The sequence below is a fragment of the Giraffa tippelskirchi genome, chromosome 7, assembly GCF_054371585.1.
Source record: "Giraffa tippelskirchi isolate mGirTip1 chromosome 7, T2T-mGirTip1v1.2.pri, whole genome shotgun sequence".
NCBI classification, from domain to species: domain Eukaryota; kingdom Metazoa; phylum Chordata; class Mammalia; order Artiodactyla; family Giraffidae; genus Giraffa; species Giraffa tippelskirchi.
Genome location: NC_137281.1, coordinates 119,646,593 through 119,667,733, shown reverse-complemented (window position 1 = coordinate 119,667,733; position 21,141 = coordinate 119,646,593). Strand labels below are relative to the sequence as shown.

The 21,141-nt window shown below is 39.6% G+C and overlaps 1 protein-coding gene across 1 annotated transcript in view; it reads right to left on the bottom strand.

Moving 5' to 3' along the window:
- Window positions 1-968: 968 nt before the first annotated feature.
- MYO5C (myosin VC) overlaps window positions 969-21,141 on the bottom strand; it is a 121,609-nt gene continuing 101,436 nt past the window's right edge. Inside the window, exons 38-43 of the mRNA XM_081511482.1 lie at window positions 19,747-19,836; window positions 16,981-17,131; window positions 15,645-15,927; window positions 2,912-3,086; window positions 2,323-2,403; window positions 969-1,121 (exon numbers count right to left, since the gene is read on the bottom strand). Coding sequence (XP_081367608.1) covers window positions 969-1,121; window positions 2,323-2,403; window positions 2,912-3,086; window positions 15,645-15,927; window positions 16,981-17,131; window positions 19,747-19,836 — 933 coding nt within the window. The remainder of the gene's footprint in view (window positions 1,122-2,322; window positions 2,404-2,911; window positions 3,087-15,644; window positions 15,928-16,980; window positions 17,132-19,746; window positions 19,837-21,141) is intronic.

The window sequence follows — 21,141 nt, the reverse complement described above, 5'->3', positions numbered from 1 at the left end:
GAAAAGCACTGAGTCCACAGGCTAGGAGTGCTTATCAAGTCATGTTTATGCCCTGAAAGGAAGAAATAAAGAAACCTGGGGGAACAAGGAATAGTCAGTTTCCACAAAACTTGGGAGATTTCTCAAAAGAAGGAACTGACATAATTTTTCAGTTATTTTTATGAGGAAATCTTAAAACATATTTGAATGCTGATAAGACAGAAAAAAATCATTCAGGTTGCCTTTTCAAACTATTTTTTTAAGTCATTGTATGAAAGATATTTAACAATGAAAAGTTATGGCAAATATGTTGGCAGAGAAAATTTAATGAGGTGTTCTTTTGGAGGAGATGATAAATGACTTGGGAATTAGAGTTGAATGATATATTAGTTTTAAATGAATATTTACATAAAAATACTTCATGATTTATTTCAGATTGAATATTCTCTTAAAAATTAGAGGGGCCTGAAATAAACATTTTTTAACGCAGAAGCGTCTTTAGTAAAAAGAGTTGGTGAAGCACCCCCACCCTCATCAAGCAAGCGGGAGGGTGAGAGAATTTCTGATGGGTCATGGTCAAATGGGATTATTTGAAAGACAATCCTGGAACCCATTTGTGGCTTCATAAATATCTGGGCTTCACATGAACCTTAGAAAACAGGATAAGCTGTGTCCTGAGTGTCTCACTCCCACTGGGTGGACCCTTGTCACAAGATAGAGGTACCAGGCAGAAAATATCAGTATTGCAGAAATTCTAGTAAAATTTGGCTGAGATTCCAAAGGTAAATGTGGCCTTTCCAACCTCAACTTGTCTGTGTTAATTCTTACAAGATGACAGCGGCAGCACCATCACCATGAGCAAGAGGAGATGTGGCCCATTTGGGACAATTCTTATTTTCTTCATTAAGTCACATTCCAAAGCATCATCCCTCTTATTTGAGCTTCACTGAGCTTTTGAAAGAAAAGTGCACTTATGCTCTTTTCTCCTGCTATAACCTATTGAGAAAGCCAAGCTTAAAACTGCTGGGGATTTGGATCATTTCCAGAGCATGTGGAGAGGGAGTAAAAGGAAATGTGACTTGAAAGAGGTATTTGGTGTCCAACATCAGGTGTGATGAATCCTCTCGGCTGTTTAGGAGAGCCTGAAATGAGAACCAGGGGAAGAATGAATAAGGAAACCAGTGCATTCTGCTGTGTTGCTGTCTGGAAGTCAAGAGTAAGGAAAACACAACAGTGAAAAACTCCTTTCAAAATCATGTGAGATAACACACAAAAGGGCTTTTCAACAGCACAGCACAAGATGAAATGGTCTATTTTGGTCTTCCAGACCAGCTCTCGTAAAGACTTACTTGCTCTTTTTCACTTCAGAAGTTAATTTCCCCCAGGATGGGCTGACTGTAAATCGATCTAATTCTATTCTTACCTATTCTCATGGCATAATTCTAAGCTCATGAGTGGAGCTCAGTATTAAATTTTTATTGCATTCATAATTATTTTTAGTTCAGTGGTTTGCAAACTTTTTGATCTCAGGACCCCTTTAAAATCTTAAATTACTGAGGACCCCAAACAGCTTTTGTGCATGTGGTTAGAGCTATGGATATCATATTAGTAATACAACAATAATTTAAAATTCTTACTAATTCATTAAAATAACAAGAAAAGCCCGAGATATGTTAACGTATTTTTATTGAAAAATACTCAAATTTGAAAGAAAATTTAAAGAAACTACTGAGAAGTAGTATTGTTTTTTATAATTTTGTAAATCTTTTTAATGACTTAATATGACAGGCGGAATCTTGTATCTGCTTCTGCATTCACCTGTAGTGACTTGCTATTCTGGTTGAAGTGTGTGAAGAAAAGTCTGCCTCACACAGGTATATATTTGGAAAAAGGAAGACTTTGCAGGCTCTCTGAAATTATCTCAAGGATCCTCCACCCCTCCCCACCTCACCAAAGACTCTAGAATGAAACTTTGAGAACTGCGGCCCTAAGGCATTGGGAAAGAAACTTTAGGGATTAAAATAAGAAAAAATAAGTACATAGGTTCTCTGTTTCCATTCAGCCTCTGTTCCCTTGTCTATACTCAAAGACGGATGAGAAACAAGACATGCTGAAGGAATGTAGATTGTGAGTCATTGTTTTGATGTTTTCAGTCCCTTCCCACCAAGGCTAAAATGGGTTCTGAAAACAGGGGGAATTTGACAGGGAAGATTTCTGCCACTTTTCCTGGGTGCCTTTCCTTTGTATATTTGGTACATGTACTTTAATTCTGAATTTCTATAGTGGTAATTAAATATCACTTTCTCATACTAAAAATTAAAAGGCACATCTTAAACATCTCACCTGCACTTTGCGAACGAAGGATGGAGTCACTCTTTTTTCAAAGTCATCTATAGGTGTGTATGAATTAAGAATCTTTATGATCTGCAAACAATGCATAAGATGGTATAAGGCCATGAAAAGGATAACTGTCCATGAAATGATGGTTCCAGTGGTCTGGGAACAGTTAGGAACCACAAGTGGTTCTTTAATACTGTAATTTGGCTCTAGGAACCATGTGTTATTTTTTTCCCATGAAAAGAGAAAACAAGCTGAGAAGAGCATAGATGGGAGCAAGGACATCATATAATTAGATGACTGTGAGACAATTCCCCATTTCCAGCCTCCGTCTCCACTCCTACACCCTCTCCCCACACACATCTGTGGTTTTGTGGGCAGGGAATGTACCATACGCACTTTTAGGTTTTCAAGGTCTAGAGTTAGTACTTAATAAATGTTTGTTAGATAAGTGGGTGGGTCATGGAGATATGTATGCTCCCCAAAGAGCACAGAGAGATGCAGATGCACCTCATGCCAGCTAAGCCAGGAAAGGGGATGCCAGTCACATGATCTGCTGGTGAAGATCAGGGGGACACTGAACAAACCTGATTACCTGCACAGCAGACAGGGAGGTACAGCGTTCGTAGATCTCCTTGGCATCACTGTCGGTGGTCTTCTTGACCTGAAGCAACCATGCTGCCTGTGAGAGAGGCTCCAAAGTTTCCTTGGCCAAGTTGTTCTGTAAATTCTTATCTTTAAGCCATTCTTCTAAGTAACTGATGTTGCACCTGGAGTAAAAGCCAGAGGAGCAGAGAACAGTGGGTGATCCATTTAGAACACTTTAGGGGAGGGTGTAGAGTCCTCCAACATGTCCCAACATGGTACCAGTGTTCACTGAGATCCTTAGGACCACGTCCAGCAGTTTCTTCATTTGTAACAAGAGGGGGTTGGGCCAGATGATCAGCTCTTATGATCCATGATTCTAAGGATCATGATGGTCTAGGGTGAGTGGCCATAATAGCAATAAACTTTGGAGAAAATCTGAGCAAAGAACAGTGACTACAATAATTTATAAAATAATCTATTAATGTACCTTTAATGATAGATTTGAAAATATCTTGAAGGAAAAACTCATAATTATATTTGAAGAGGGGACTTACACTGGTATAAAAATTGTTTGAACTCTTTTCCTAAAGTAGCAGAAAATTTTCAAATAGTAGAAGGTTTTCTAAGTCCACTGGGGTTGCTATTCTAGTTTCTGTCACTTATTATCATAGGTTTTTGAGTTAAGAGGCATGGGTTTTAATCTCACCAATCTGTTTTGTGAGCCTGGAAAGTTATTCTACTTCTCTTGGTAAATCAGGGTATTGAGAACACTCACACATTGCTAGTGAGAATGTAAATAGTAGCTGCTAAGGAAAACAAGCATTTCCTCAAAATGTTAAGCACAGAACTACTATCTGACCCAGGAACTCCGAATTGAAAGGTTCACACAAAAAAATCATACACAAATGTTCACAGGAGCATTAACCATTATAGTCAAAAAATGAAAACAACCTTATTGTTCACTAATTGGTGGACAGATAAATAAATTGTGGTCTGTCTATACAATAAGATTTTATTCAACAATAAAAAGGAGTGAGATATTGACACATGCTACTACATGGGTGAAATATGAAAACATTATACTAATTGAATGAAGCTATTCACAAAAGACAACATATTTTATTATTCCATTTACTAAAAAATGTCCAGAATAGGCAAATTTGTAGAGAAAGAAAATATATTTGATGTTGCCATTGGATCATAGAAAAAGCAAGAGAATTCCAGAAAAACATCTACTGCTGCTTCACTGACTACACTAAAGCCTTTGACTGCATGGATCACAACAACCTGTGGAAAATTTTTAAGGAAATGGGAATACCAGATCACCTTACCTGCCTCCTGAGAAATCTGTATGAAGGTCAAGAAGCAACAGAACTGGATATGGAACAATAGCCTGGTTCAAAATTGGGAAAGGAGTACATCAAGGCTGTATATCGTCACCCTGCTTATTTAACTTATATACAGAGTACATCATGTGAAATGTTAGGCTGGATGAAGCACAAGCTGGAATCAAGATTGCCAGGAGAAACATCAATAACCTTAAATATGCAGATGACACCACCCTTATGGCAGAAAGCAAAGAGGAACTAAAGAGTCTCTTGATGAAAGTGAAAGAGGAGAGTGAAAAAGCTGGCTTAAAACTCAACATTCAAAAAATAAGATCAAGGCATCCGATCCCATCACTTCATGGCAAATAGATGGGGAAACAATGGAAACAGTGACAGACTTTATATTTTTGGGCTCCAAAATCACTGCAGATGGTGATAGCTGCCATGAAATTAAATGACACTTGTTCCTTGGAAGAGAAGCTATGACCAACCTAGACAGCATATTAAAAACCAGAGACATTACTTTGTCAGAAAAGGTCTGTGTAATCAAAGCTATGGTTTTTCCAGTAGTCATGTACGGATGGGAGAGTTGGACCATAATAAAGCTGAGCACTGAAGAATTGATGCTTTTGAACTGTGGTTTTGGAGAATACTCTTGAGAGTCCCTTGGACTGCAAGGAGATCTAACCAATACATCCTAAAGGAAATTAGTTCTGAATATTCATTGGAAGGACTGATGCTGAAGCTGAAGCTCCCATATTAAGGCCACCTGATGCAAAGAACTGACTTATTGGAAAAGACACTGATGCTGGGAAAGATTGAAAGCAGGAGGAGAAGAGGACAACAGGATGAGATGGTTGGATGGTATCATGGGCTCAATGGATATGAGTTTGAGTAAACTCTGGGAGTTGGTGATGGACAGGGAGGCCTGGTGTCCATAGGGTCACAAAGAGTCGTACATGACTGAGCGACTGAACTGAACTGAGGTGAGGAGGAGGGGACTCCTCAGTGGGATGTGGGTAGGGGATAAGAGTGGCTGCTACGGGGTTTAAGGTTTCTTTTTGGAGTGATGAAGCTTTTCTAAAATTACATTATGGTGATGGTTTTGTAATTCTGTAAATATACCAAACTTCATTGAACTTTACACTTTAAACAAGTGAACTGTATGGCATGTAGATTATATATCAATGAAGCTGTTTAAGAAATTGAGTGAACTAGGTGATCTCTAAGGTCAGTTCTAGCTCTGACCTTCCAGATTAGCAACTCCCCATGGGTTATATCACTGGGACAATAATGCTGAGTTAATGTATTCCATAAGGAGGTAATGAGTGTGATATGACTTCTCTTGCTCTGGTAAGCCTCCCCACCTCTCACTGTTTTTCTGCAGTGTCAATTTTGTCCCACTAGTATAAGTTCTTATTACAGTAGATTCCTAATGGGTCTCCCATTTCATCCCTTCTAATCCATCCTATTCAATTCTGCCACAGTTTTTCTAAATCTGAATTTTGAGCATCTTAATCCTCCTACTCAAAAATCTGTATTGGGAGTTCTAGTTCTTGGTAAGATGGAATAAGCACTCCATTTTGTGTCTCCCACGGAATGTAGTTATAAAACCTGGATGAAATGCCTGGAACAACTATTTGAGGACTTTGAAAAGTAAACAGTAGCAGGTGGTGTGGGGAAGAAGACCAGAATTTGAAGTATCTCCCAATTAATACTGAGTTTGCCAGTATCTTCCCCTTGGCTATTCACTGGTTTGAACTCAAAGCAGCCTGAAATTCAGCAGTGGGCATTGCTGTCAACTGAGAGCTCTAAGAGGAACCCTCCAGTTCTGGTTCGAGGTGCTGAAAAGGGGTGTCCTAATACTCTGAGAGAGGGTAGAAATTCTGTTTTTCTTATTTCTCCTTTTCTTTCTTTTTCTTCACTCTGTTATGTGCAAGCCCCAAACAGTCCTATGGTGGTGGCAACAGGCTCCTGCAGCAAACTAAACCAGAGAGGGGAACTTTCTTCAGTTGGAAGAATTGTAGCTCAAGAGGATGGGGGTGAACACCTCTAGCTCTCTCCTCCCACCACTGGACCCCAGATGGGGACATTTGCTGGACGTGTAGCACATAGTAAGCTAAGTAAAGCCCAAGTTTTCTGTCTGGAAGACAAAAGAAAGGATCCTCAGAGATCTGGAAAGTACCAGGGGTATCATGGAGAGGAAAAAGCTCAGGAAAGGGACTCTTAAATTTGCTTATGAACTCCTGGGCACACCCCTGAGCCCATGCATGAATCTGCACACTTAAACTTTGAGGACTAAACTATGGATTGAGCACCACCCAAGTTTCAGACTGGCCACTGTGTGTCACACATAAGACAGAAGCAAATAGCATTACAAAGGCTTTGAAAACTGAGCTGACCAAGGAATCACAATTCCCAGAACCTGAACCCCAGTGGGTTAATTATCTGATAAAAATATCAACATTCTCCACAGGATTTAAAGACTCGGTGTTTCATGATACTAAAGTGTCCAGAATACAATTCAAAATTACTAGGCATATGAAAACCAAGAAAATCTCATCAGATTGTACAAGGCAATTAATAGATATTAACTCCGAGATGACACAGATGTTGGAATCATCTGACAAAGACTTTAAGGAAGCTATCACAAAATGCTCCAAAAAGTAAAGACAAACTACCTTGAAATACATACAAAGACAGAAAATCTCAGAAAAGACACAAGACGTTAAAAAATGATTGAAAATTGTAGAGCTGAAAATACAGCGACAGAAATAAAAGAACTCACTGAATGGGCTCAATAGCAGAATAAAGAGTCAGAGAACTTCAAGGGACCAAACAAAGACTATGCAATCTGACATGTTGAAAGGAAAAATCTAAAAGAACAGAACTTTAGGGGTAACAAAACAATGAAAGCTCTAACATTTGCATCACCAAAATTCCAGAAGGAAAGGAGAAAGTAAAATGCAGACAAAACATTTGAAGAAATGGCTGAAAATGTTCCAAATCTGGTGAGATCCACAAACCTGCAGATTCAAGAAGTTCAGAGAATCTCAAAGAAGCTAAACTCAAAGAAATCCATACCCAGTCACATTATAATCAAACTGTGGTAAACTAAACACAAAGAAAAAATCTGGAAATCAATCAGAGAAAAACTATGCATTATTTGTAGGGAAATAATAATTCAATGACTGTGCATTTCTCATCAGAAACTATGGAAATCAGAAAAAAGTGAAACATTTTTAAATTGATGAAAAAATGGACTGTCAACCCAAACATTCAGTTCAGTTCAGTTCAGTGGCTCAGTCGTGTCCAACTCTTTGTGACCCCATGAACTGCAGCATGCCAGGCCTCCCTGATATCACCAACTCCCGGAGTTTACCCAAACTCATGTCCATCGAGTCGGTGATGCCATCCAGCCATCTCATCCTCTGTCGTCTCCTTCTCCTCCTGCCCCGAATCCTTCCCAGCATCAGGGTCTTTTCCAATGAGTCAACTGTTTGCATGAGGTGGCCAAAATAAAGGAGTTTCAGCTTCAACATCAGTCCTTCCAATGAACACCCAGGACTGATCTCCTTTAGGATGGACTGGTTGGATCTCCTTGCAGTCCAAGAGACTCTCAAGAGTCTTCTCCAACACCACAAGTTCAAAAGCATCAATTCTTTGGTGCTCACCTTTCTTCACCGTCCAACTCTCACATCCATACATGACTACTGAAAAAACCATAGCCTTGACTCTAAGGACCTTTGTTGGCAAAGTAATGTCTCTGCTTTTTAATATGCTCTCTAGTTGGTCATAACTTTCCTTCCAAGGAGTAAGCGTCTTTTAATTTCATGGCTGCAATCACCATCTGCAGTGATTTTGGAGCCCAGAAAAATAAAGTCTGACACTGTTTCCACTATTTCCCCATCTATTTCCCATGAGGTGATGGGACCAGATGCCATGATGTTACTTTTCTGAACGTTGAGCTTTAAGCCAACTTTTTCCCTCTCCTCTCTCACTTTCATCAAGAGGCTCTTTAGTTCTTCTTCACTTTCTGCCATAAGGGTGGTGTCATCTGCATATCTGAGGTTATTGGTATTTGGCAGCCTACAAAAATATCCTTCACGAAATATAGGTGAAGTATAGCAGGTGAGATAAAGATATTTTCAGATTAAAGAAAGCTAAGGGAATTTATCGCCAGTGAATCTGCTCTAAAAGGATTACTGAAATAATTTCCTCAGGCAAAAGGCAAATGAGATCAAGATGAGATTTGAGGGAACAAAGTGAAGTCGCTCAGTCGTATCCGACTCTTTGCAACCCCATGGACTGTAGCCTACCAGGCTCCTCTGTCCATGGGATTTTCCAGGCAAGAGTACTGGAGTGGGTTGCCATTTCCTTCTCCAGAGGATCTTCCCAACCCAGGGATTGAACCCGGGTCTCCCACATTGCAGGCAGATGCTTTACCGTTTGAACCACCAGGGAACAAATGAGACTTGAAACTTTAGAAATGAAGAAATTACCGAGGTGGTAAGTGTCTGGGTAAATACAAAAGACTATTCTTCTCCTTTTGAGCCCTTGAAAATATCCTGGGTGAACTGAAACTAAAAATTATGACACTGTCTGGTCGAGTTTTTGATGTATGTAGATGTACAGCATAAGACAACTACAAAATAAAGCGAAGAGAGGAAAGGGGCCTATGTCATGGTAAGGTTTCTACATTCCACTTAGTGTGATAAATGGTTAGGGTTCCCCACTTTCAGTGAAGGGGCACGCGTTCAATCCCTGGTTGGGGAACCAATACCATGCATGCCATGCAGTGTGACTAAAAATTCCAAATAAACAGCTTTTTAAAAATCCAATTTAAAAATAAAAGATATTGACTCCAAATAGACTGAAAAATGTAAGTATGATACTATAATTTCTAGAGCAACCATTAAAAAGATACAAAGAGATATAGAGAAAACACAATAGGGAAATTTAAAAGGGATGCCAAAAATGTTCAAAGAACCCCCAATAAAACAGAAACAGGAAATCAAAGAAATAAAAACCAGAAGGAAAAAATAGAAGATAACAAAATGGTAGACTTATATCTAAATATATCATATATCAATAAATACATTAAGTTAAAATGGTCTAAATATCCCAATTAAGAAACAGAGATTGTCAGGCTGGATAAAAAAAAAGGACCCAAATATATGCTGCCTACACTTCAAGTATTACACAAATAAGTTAACAGTAAAAGGATGGGAAAAGGTATACTACGAAAACACTGATTCAAATAAAAAGTAGACTTTCAGACAAAGTAGACGTCATAGCAGAGAAAATTAGCAGGGTGGGATAAAGAGAGACCCCCACATAATGATAGGAGGGTCAGCTCACCAAGATAACATAACAGTTCTTAAGGTGTATGCACCTTACTCAGTGTAAGAAAAACAGAGCTTCAGAATACATAACCCAAAAACTGACAGATTGAAAGAAAAGACACATTCATAATTACAGTTGAAGACTTCAATACTCCTCTCAGTAGTCAATAGAATTAGTAGACAGAAAATCAACAAGGATACAGAAGAACTGAAAAGTGAAAGTGAAAGTGAGTCTTAGTCCTTCAGTTGTCTGACTCTGTGTGACCACATGCCTGCCATGGCTCCTCTGTCCATGGAATTCTCCAGGCAAGAATAGTGGAGTGGACTGCCCTTCCCTTCTTCCAGGGGATCTTCCTGACCCAGGGATCGAACCCAGGTCTCCTGCATGGCAGGCAGATTATTTACTGTCTGAGTCACCAGGGAAGCCCCAAAAAATACCAACAACAAATTGGGTCTGATCGACACTTATAGAACATTCTACCCAACAACAGAAGAATGTACATTCTTTTCAACTGGATTTGGAATATTCACAAAAGTAGACTATATTCTGAGTCATAAAAGCAAGTATTAACAAATTTAAAAATAACTGAAATCAGTTATTTTTAAATTTGTTAATACTTGCTTTTATGACTACAATGAGGTATCATTTCACACCAGTCAGAATGGCTGCTATCCAAAAGTCTACAAGCAATAAATGCTGGAGAGGGTGTGGAGAAAAGGGAACCCTCTTACACTGTTGGTGGGAATGCAAACTAGTACAGCCACTATGGAGAACAGTGTGGAGATTCCTTAAAAAACTGGGAATAGAACTGCCATATGACCCAGCAATCCCACTGCTGGGCATATACACCGAGGAAACCAGAATTGAAAGAGACGCGTGTACCCCAATGTTCATCGCAGCACTGTTTACAATAGCCAGGACATGGAAGCAACCTAGATGTCCATCAGCAGATGAATGGATAAGGAAGCTGTGGTACATATACACAATGGAATATTACTCAGCCATTAAAAAAAATACATTTGAACCGGTTCTACTGAGATGGATGAAACTGGAGCCCATTATACAGAGTGAAGTAAGCCAGAAAGAAAAACAACAATACAGTATACTAATGCATATATATGGAATCTGAAAGATGGTAACGATAACCCTATATGCGGGACAGAATGAGAGACACAGATGCATGGAACAATTTTATGGACTCTGAGGGAGAAGGTGAGGGTGGGACGTTCTGGGAGAATGGCATTGAGACATGTGTATTGTCATATGTGAAACAGAGCACCATTCCATGTTCGATGCATGTGACAAGGGCTCGGGGCCGGGGCAGTGGGATGATCCAGAGGGATGGGAGGGGGAGGGAGGTGGGTGGGGGGTTCGGGAAGGGGAACACATGTAAACCCATGGCTGATTCTTGTCAATGTATGGCAAAAACTATTGTAAAGTAATTAGCCCCCAAGTAAAATAAATAAATTTATAAAAAAAAAAAAAAAAAAAAAAAAAATAACTGAAATCATATACATTTTCTCATCACTTCATCGCAAATAGATGGGGAAACAATGGAAAGAGTAACAGACTTTATTTTCTTGGGCTCCAAAATCACTGCAGATGGTGACTGCAGCCATGAAATTAAAAGACGCTTGCTCCTTGGAAGAAAGGCTAGACCAACCTAGACAGCATATTAAAAAGCAGAGACATTACTTTGCTGACAAAGGTCTGTCTAGTCAAACCTATGGTTTTTCCAGTAGTCATGTACGGATGTAAGAGTTGGACCATAAAGAAAGCTGAACGTCGAAGAATGGATGCTTTTGAACTGTGGTGCTTGAGAAGACTCTTGAGAGTCCCTTGGACTGCAAGGAGATCAAACCAGTCAATCCTGAAGGAAATCAACCCTGAATATTCATTGGAAGGACTGATGGTGAAGCTGAAACTCCAAAACTTGGCCACCTGATGTGAAGAGCTGACTCATTTGAAAAGACCTTGATGCTGGGAAAGATTGAAGGCAGGAGAAGAAGGGTATGACAGAGGATGAGATGACTGGATGGCATCACTGACTCAATGGTCACGAGTTTGAGCAAGCCCCGGGAGATGGTGAAGGACAGGGAAACCTGGTGTGCTGCAGTTCATGGGGTTGCAAAGAGTCATGTCTTAACGACTGACCAACAACAAATATAAAGTTTGTTTTTTTCAATGTAAAAGTATTTATACGTTTGTGTTTTAAAAATAAACCTGGGAAAGTCCAAGACAAAGTGGGATGGCTGGTAACTCTAGCATCATAATCTACAGTGTATGTTAACCTGTGTGCATCTAGATATCTTTTTAAAAATTGTGGTAGAAAACACATAACATAAAATTACCATATTAACCTTTGTAAGTATAGCATAGTAATGTTAACTATATGCACCATGTTGTGAAACTAAGCTCCCAGAACATTTTGTAAAACTTAAAAATACTGTACATCCATTGAACAACAACTCCCTTTTTCTCTCTCTCCTCAGCTCCAGGCAATCACCATTCTACCTTTTGTTTCTAAGAGTCTGACTGACAAAGTATATTTTTTAAGTACAACAAAATTAAACTAAAATCAATAACAGAAAGGTAACAAGAAAGTCTCTAAAACTTAGAAATTAAACAACATACACTTCTATACCATCCAAGAGTCAAAGAGTAAGATCCGAGGGAAATTAGAAAATATTTTGAATTGAACAAAAATGAACTGAACAACGCACATCAAAACTGTGTGTTGAGGGACAGAGTAAAAGTAGTGCTTGGAGAGAAATGTATAGCATTAAATGCTTATGTTAGAAAAGAAGTGTCAGAGCTAATAATCCAGGCTTCTACTTTAGGAACCTAGAATAAAAGAAAAATAAATGCAAAGTAGGCAGAAGGAATGAAAAAAGACAATAATAGAAATCAATTAAATTTAAAAAATAAGACAAAATCAATGAAATCAAAACGCGGTTCTTTGAAAAGATCATAAAATTGATATACCTGTAGCAAGATTGACCAAGGAAAAGAGAAGACAAATTACCCACAGAGGAGTGAAAGAGGGGCTATTGCTACAAATTCTGCAGAAATTAAAAGAATAATAAAGGAATATTTTGAACAGTTATACACACATTACCTCAACTGTGATGAAGTAGACCAATTCTCTGAAAACCAAAAACTACCAAACTTACCTAAGATGAAATCTATAACCCAAATAATCCCACAACTACTAAAAAAAATCAAATCCATAGTTTAAAGCCTTCTGAAAAAGAAAACACTCTGAGGTTGCTGCCATTCCCAAGGGACTAAAGCATGCATTTCTCATGCTGGCACTCCACTCTGTCTCTGTAACTCATCTTTCTAGATCCCCCCATCACTCCTGGTTCTCCTTTCAAGGAGGGCTATTCATACCCTGCCCTAAGCATGCCTTCACTGAGGCCTGTGCTCATTTCTCTAGTTCTTGGGCTGAAATCCTTCTTGTCCTCCAAGACCCAACTCAGTGCCTTTTGTATTCTCCCCAGATTCCCTCAGGACAACAAGCAATGTCTGTACTTGGTCCACATCATTCTGGTTCCTAACAGAACTGTCTCCACAGGCCCTACCTAGGTTCTTATCAAAGAACCCTGGGCGGGCTTCCCTGAAGGCTCAGTGGTAAAGAATCCACCTGCCAATTCGGGACACATGGGTTCAATCTCTGATCAGAGAAGATCCCACTTGCCGTGGAGCAACTAAGCCCATGCACCACAACTGTTGAGCCTGTGCTCTAGAGCCTGGAAGCCACAACTACTGAAACCATGAGCCACAATTACTGAGGCCCCTGCACCCAGAGCCCATGCTCGGCAGCAAGAGAAGCTGCTGCAATGTGAAGCCTGCACATTGCAACTAGAGTAGCCCCCACTTGCGGCAATTAGAGATTTGCGCAGCAATGAAGGTCCAGCAGAGCCCCCCAAAAAAATGATGCCTGGGCAAATAACCACAATGGAACTTGCAATAAAAATGCTATTGTGGAGATGGTGAGATAAAGTTCCACATGAGATAGTATTTTTTTTACAAATGTATGACTAGGAACAAAAAAAAAAGAACTATGTACTAGGAAAATTTTTACATTTTCCCAGGAACTGGTCTGCTTCACCATGCCAGATGAGACCAGAGAGCTACTGATGTTTTGCTTTTTTCTCCCAGCAGTCAGAAAGCCCCCCAGTGCCTATTTTCAAGCTACTTTGTCCAGTGTTTATTTTTCTTTTCTTGGAATTTGATTTTCCACTTGTGTTCATGTTTTGCTATTACAGTGCTTATGTTGTCATGGCAACATCACTGCTAATCCTGGAGTACCTTGTTTATGGCAGAAGCTGAATCAATATCTGAATGAACAAATGCCTCTAAGATGCATATGCTGTTCACACAGAGCAACACACTGGAAAAGGCAGTACTTCCCTAACAGCACTTCCAGTTGGTGAGAGGAAAAAGTGCTCAGCACCTATGGGGACAAATGTTCACTTACCTTGGGGACCTACTGGTGCAATAAGAGTTGTATAGCAAAGACTTTGGTGACATGTGTAGGTTTATGACTTGACTTTAAATAGGTCTGAGGCCTGCTCCAGAGGACTTCAGGGTATCTGCTCAGAGCTTAGGAAATAAACAGAAGCCTTTCCTCTCAGTGAAGAGGAAAAGACCCACAAAGCCCAGCCCTCCTGAATACTCCCTTGTATCTGAAAACCACAACCTGGGGTCAGGGGAATTTCACACATTGCTTTGCAGAGATGTCCAAGTTTCACTAATGCTAAGAAGATGTAATGGATGCCTCTTGTTTACTACTTGGCTTAATACACTTTTGGGGTCACTTTTCATTGCGTCACTGCCATCATCACCACCCCAGATTCTCCTGTCACCTATAGGTATCCAATCCATGTACATATTAAAAAATCTTAAATATCTACCCCATATTATATGCTTTCTAATCATGTGACAGTGTTAATTCAAACAACAGCTAATGATCTGTGTTTTCTTGATTTAGAGACAGAGAAGCTGACATACTTCAAAACCGGATGACTAGACTTCCATGCAGCACAATGGATAAGAATCTGCCTGCCAAAGCAGGGGACACAGGTTCGATCTCTGGTCCGGGAAGATCCCGCATAACGCCTAGCAACTAATCCCACATGCCACAACTACTTAGACCGTGCTCTAGAGCCCATGCTCTGCAACCAGAGAAGCCACTGTAATGAGAGGCCTTCACACTGCAGATGAGTAGCCCCACAAGAGGCAAACAGAGAAAGCCCTCAAAAAGCAACAGAGACTCAGCACAGCCAAAAATAAATAAATACATAAAAAGAAATTGAAAAAAAAACACTGGATAACCATGTCTGCAGGATGAACTCTCAATGCTTGGCCTGGCATTTTACGCCCTCCCAATCTGGGTCCAGCTTACCACTCTACTGCAGTCCTGTTGATCCTGACATAAGCCTCCACTTAATCTAGACAGAGCTATTAATATTTACTCCTGCCTGAGGAGGGGTCCTCACTCAGTCCTACCACTACGCCTTTGCCCACTCATTCCCTTGCCTGGAATGTTCTTCCAGTTTTGATCACTCACAAATAGTTTTCAGGCTTCTTTAACTTTTCTGGCCACGATCATCTCTCCTCTCTGAAGCACTTTCTGTACCACTTATTTATGACTTAATTATAGTGGTCTTGAATCATCATTTAGCTTCTCAACAGTGGGGATCAAATCACCCTTTCCTTTGTTTCCTGTGTTCCCCACCAGCAGTGCTAGTCACAGAGGTGGTGGTCAACAAATACTGGCTGCATATATGATAACCACAGAGGGCCAGAATTTAAAATACACAATTATTAGTTCTTATTTGAAGCCACTCTGCCAGAGTGTCAAGTTAGCATAAGTAGAGTGATAAGAGGAGGGCCTGGCATCAGATGGTTGACATCTCCATGGCTCTAAGAGTCATTTTGCACACCCTCCAGAAGTGCCGCTCTTGTGGAGGGAGGGCGGGCAGAGTGTGCGGTCTCGGACTTCAAGAGCATCCTTCCCGGCCAGCCTATCCAGGGTTAGTGGTGGCTTATGGGTCTTACCTTATCTGCATCCCTTTTCTACAGGAGCACATGTCCTTGCGCAGGAAGAGGCTGTTTAGGGTGATCGCCCCGATCAAGAAGAAGAGCTGCTTCACCGCCTGCCTCACGATCTCAGGGTCCAGGCCATTCTGGCACATAGTGCTGTAGAAGTAGCTCAGTTGCTGCAGGACGGAGGTCATCGTGTAGGCATCCGTGTCATCTATGCTGGAGGACCGCTTCCGGAAGCCTGTGGGCTTCAGGCCAGAAATGCCCTGCAGACTCTCGTACTCCAGCATGCCTGGCACTACGGAGAAAAATGGAAGCTTTTCTTGCACATGCAGTGGGGACACCCAGAGGACATTTCCCCTGCTCTCCTGTGTCTGTTTCAGGGATCGGGACAATTTTCACAAGAGTTAGTGTGGATACAGTTGTAACAGAGAGAGAAGAAGGCTGGAGGGCTGGGCAACGCCGGGGTGTAAGGGGTGGATGGGACTGCACTACCGTCTACAGCAGGGGACAGTCCCTCTTCTTTCAACTCGACAGGAGAGAGAGCTGGTTAGTGGGACAACTCATGGTCTGGAGCCACTTAAAGCCTACAGTATTTAAATTTCAGAAAACTGAATAAAGTATACAAGAATTTGAGTGGGGCTCTAGGATTTCAAAAATACTTGGCTCTGAACCAGGATTAGCCACACAATTAGCAGCAGTTCTCCCAAATCTTTCCCAACAGGATGGATCCCCCTTACAGAAAGAAAACTATGACCCATGTACTTTTATATATGTAATCATTTTAGGCAATCAGAGAATTAAATAGTGGGCATTTATATTAGTAAAGTTTCTTGTTTTAAAATTATGTTCTTTGAAGCTACAGTAGAGAATCATACTTATCTAGGTGATATTGTGAATCTCTTATTTGCATTGTGGTTAGGAAAAAATCTCTAAAAATAGTATTACTTGAGGAAAAAATGGTTCTCTTCCTTTCTGAGTATCATGGCTGTACCACCTCTGAAAATTAATGCTTGTTTTAGGGAGATGTAGAAGTTTTTGTGTGAACGTTGCTTATACCACTGGAAACATGATCAAATCACAATTTGGATTGTCAACACCACACTGGCCTTTTCTGCTACTATGAGTACTAAAGGTCACTCTAGTGACTAAAACCACCTATGTCAACATGACTTAGTTGTTTTCTTTGGGGGAAGGGTGGAGCAGAAAAGGATAAGACTAAACCAATAAATTATTTTACTATTGGCTTAAAAAAATTATGTGTTTTTCAATTACACATTCCATGCAGATTTACTTTTTTAAGGTCTCAATATCATTATACATATTTCTTAGTCATTGATTCTTTTCTTACCTATTATTGGTTGAATATTATTTTCCATTACAATAACGAACTGATGATATATTCGTATAGCCACATCACTAAGAATCTGTCTGTATTCTGAAAGGTCAAAATTGTTCAAGCAATTCTTATTCTGATGTGGACTATTATGCTTCATGAATTCCTGAAAGTAATTTGAACATATAAATATTAGAATAATGTAGACACATAGGAAATTAAAATACTATCTCTGTATCTAATGATATTACAAAAAGTTTCTACTATAACTCCTATACTTAACGTCTGATCTGTATCAAATGAATTCTTAATGCTTGGGATAGCATTTATTTTCTATAACTAACTACACTTGACCCTTAAATGATATGTGTTTGAACTACACAGGTCTGCTTACATGTGGACCTTTTTCACCAAGTTATGTATTATACAGCACTACATGATCTACAGTTGATTGAATCTAAGGATCTGTAAATATTACTGTTTTGTTTAACTTTTCAACAAATATGTGCCTCCAGAGTTAGACTACACTGGAAAACAACCCCCATGGAAGCTCATAGGAAAAACAGTGAAGCATCCAAGGAAATAAACTGTAAGAGGTTGATAGATGCAATAAATGAGATTCATAACTTTACAGTTACAGAATATAGACCAATCTGAAATGCTTTAATATGTGTGTTATGGACTGAATATTTGTTTCCCCCTCAAACTTATATGTTGAAGCCATAACCTCCAGTGTGGCTAGATTTGGAGATGGGGTCTCTATCTTCTTATTATTACGGTTAAACAAGGTCACAAGGGTGGGAGTCCTGATCTGATAGGATTAGTGTCCTTATACAAGGAGACACTAGAGAGATCAATCTCTCTTTCTATCCCACGCACTGAGGAAAGGCCATGTGAGTACATAGAGAGAAGGTGGCTATCTTCAAGTCCAGAAGTGAACTTTCACCAGTGACCCAATGCTTGCACCCTGAACTCAGATTTCCATTCTCCAGAACTATGAGAAAATAAATTTCTGTTGTTTAGGCCACCTAGTCTGTGGTATTTTGTTATAGCAGCCCAGCCTGAACATGGTAATACATTTACAATGTTCAAAGAAGTAAAATTAAAAAAAAAAATTTAAGAATAGAACATTGTAAAAGGCAGATATAAAAAAGAACCATTGGAATTTTAGAAATAAAAATTAAAGAATCTTCAGACAAGGAAAAAAAACATTGTATACATGGCTAAAGTGGGTAAAGAAAGGATTTAAAAAATGATGATTCAATTAAAAAATAAATAAATTTTTTAAAATAGTAATGATATGCCTCCCATTAAAGCCACACAGATGCCAGCTTATCTTAAAAGGACTGGTCTGTGCCCCTCTCAGCCCCAATGTTCCTTTTGGTTAGAAGTTGGATTTTCTTTACTTATTTCTCCTTTTGTTCTATAATACTAGTAGGATTACTCATATTTTATTTTCTCTCTTGAAAGAAGATATGTGATCATTGCTTCACATGTCAATTTGGGATAAATAATCACACCAATTGTGGATAAAAGCATAATTATGAACTCTAAATTTGAATTATAAGTTTAGAAGAAAAAAGAACTTCATGATCTCAGGGTAGGGAAGAATTTCTTAAACAGGACACTGAATCATGTATCATAAAAGAACAGGACAGATAGATTTAAGTACATCAAAATTCAAAACTTGTGGATGACAAACAACTCCATAAAGAAAAGTCAATGATAGGCCACAATCTATGTAAAGACCTTCTACAAATCAATAAGAAAAAAGAATCACCTCTAAGAAAAACGGAGAATGGATGTGACTAGGCAATTTAAAAAACAACCCAACTGATGAGTAAGCATATGAAATGATGCTTGACCTCGCTAGTGATCAAGCAATTACAATTTAAGTCAATAGAGTATCATCTTATACCCATGAGACTGATAAATAATAAAACATCTGTCAATACCTAGTGTTGGTAAAGGTATGAGATGCCGGAACTTTATATACTATTGATAGGACTATAAAATGGTATACCCATTTTGCAGAGCATTGAAAATCCCAGTTAATTTTGTTCTTTTAGGTCAATGAAATAATGCTCTGTGAGTACATGGCGGTGAAGAACTTCATTATAATGTCAGCCCCTTGAAAGCAGAGTCAGAATGGCAAAGGATTTACAGATGATAGAGGAATAACCAAAATCTTGTAGTGATAACAGCTCTGAAAAAGCAGGCAGGTTGAACTAAAGGCTGTGTTTTGGAGTGATAACATTAACAACTTCAGAATTTTACAGCCAGAAGGAAAATGAAAAATCACTGAATCTATCTCATGAATTTTTTAAAAAGATTTTTTGATATGAACCATTTTAAAAGTCTTTATTGAACTGGTTACAACATTACTTCTGTTTGTTTTTTTTTTTTGACTGCAAGGCATGTGGGATCTCAGCTCCCCAACCAGGGATTGAAACCACACCCTCTCCTTGGAAGATGAAGTCTCAACCAGTGGACCACCAGGGATGAATCCACCTCATGTATTTTGAAAGTCAAGGACACAGAGGCTTAGTATCATGCCCGAGGTCTAAATCTCCTTCTGGAAGTCTTTTTGCCTGTGACCTCCATTCAGCTGGTGATGTGAAGCTGGTCTCCTGGGTAAGAAGGAAGCCAGAAGGCCAGTTGGAGCAGAGGATGTCCCTGGGCTGGGCAGTCTGATTCTTAATTCCTCCGGTGAGCTCTGGCTCACAAGGAGGTTGGAGCCTGGCAGTCAGTACAGAACACAGAGCAAGCAGGCGTCCCTACCTCTTCTCCACTGTACTGCTTCAGGCAATTGAGGAAATGACAGGTATTGGAAAGCCAAAAGGACAGCATCTCAAAGTCTTCTAAATGTTCCTTAAAACAAAAACACCAAGAAAATACAAAGTTGGATTTTGTTATTGTTCTGAGCCAAGAACAGACATATCTTACCTGTTTTTCTAGCTGGTGGCTTTTGACCAAAAAGAATTCTTCTTTTATTCATTAAAGACTTTATTAAATTTACACTATAAAAATAATTTTATTTTCTTGGGCTTCAAAATCACTGAGGACGGTGACTGCAGCCATGAAATTAAAAGACACTTGCTCCTTGGAAAAAAAACAATGACAAATCTAGACAGCGTGTTAAAGAACAGGGACATTACTTTGCCTACAAAGGTCCATATAGTCAAAACTATGGTTTTTCCACTAGCCATGTATGGCTGTGAGAGTTGGACAATAAAAAAGGCTAAGTGCCAAAGCCTTTGAACTGCAGTGCTGGAGAAGACTCTTGAGAGTCCCTTGGACAGCAAGGAGATCAAACCAGTCAATCCTAAAGGAAATCAACCCTGAATATTCATTGGAAGGACTGATGTTGAAACTGAGGCTCTAATACTTGGGCACCTGATGTGAAGAGCAATTCATTGGAAAAGACCTCCTGATGCTGGGAAAGATTGAAGGCAGGAGGAGAAGGGGACAACAGAGGCTGAGATGGTTGGATGGCATCACCGACTCAATGGACATGAGTTTGAGCAAGCTCTGGGAGATAGTGAAGGACAGGGAAGCCTGGTGTGCTGCAGTTCATGCGGTTGCAAAGAGTCAGACACGACTGAGCAACTGAACAACAACATGAAAATAAACTCATATTTATTTAGGAGATTGCAATTTGCAAAGTGTTTCTGTACAGGTTATAACATCTGTTATGACACTTGAAGCAGGCACTGTAGGAATGCCTGAGAAACATCTCAGTCCTTGGCCTCCAAATATCACATTCTGACTGGGAAGACAGACATGACATATATAGGACACAGTTAAATAGGTGGCTGACAGCTTACATGATGTGCACAGGCCGTGCTACAAAAACTCAGAGGATGCAGAAATGATGGGGAACCAGGGCAGCTGAGAAAACCACAGGAGAGAGGCAGAAGGATATCCTCTTTGAAGGAAAAGGGTAGACAGACAAGGGCTCAGGATCAAGGACTCTGCTGGCAAGAACACTCCAACTTACGTAAGGGACAGGAAGGAGAGGAATGAGCAAAGGAGTCAGAGGTAATGAAGACCAGAGAGATAAGAAGAAAACTGAGAGAGCCCTGGGTTTTAAAAAACAATGTCAGAGAGTTTCAAAGAGGTGCTGCTACTGTTTAATCCATTTAAAGAGAATAAGAGTTAATAAACTACCATTGG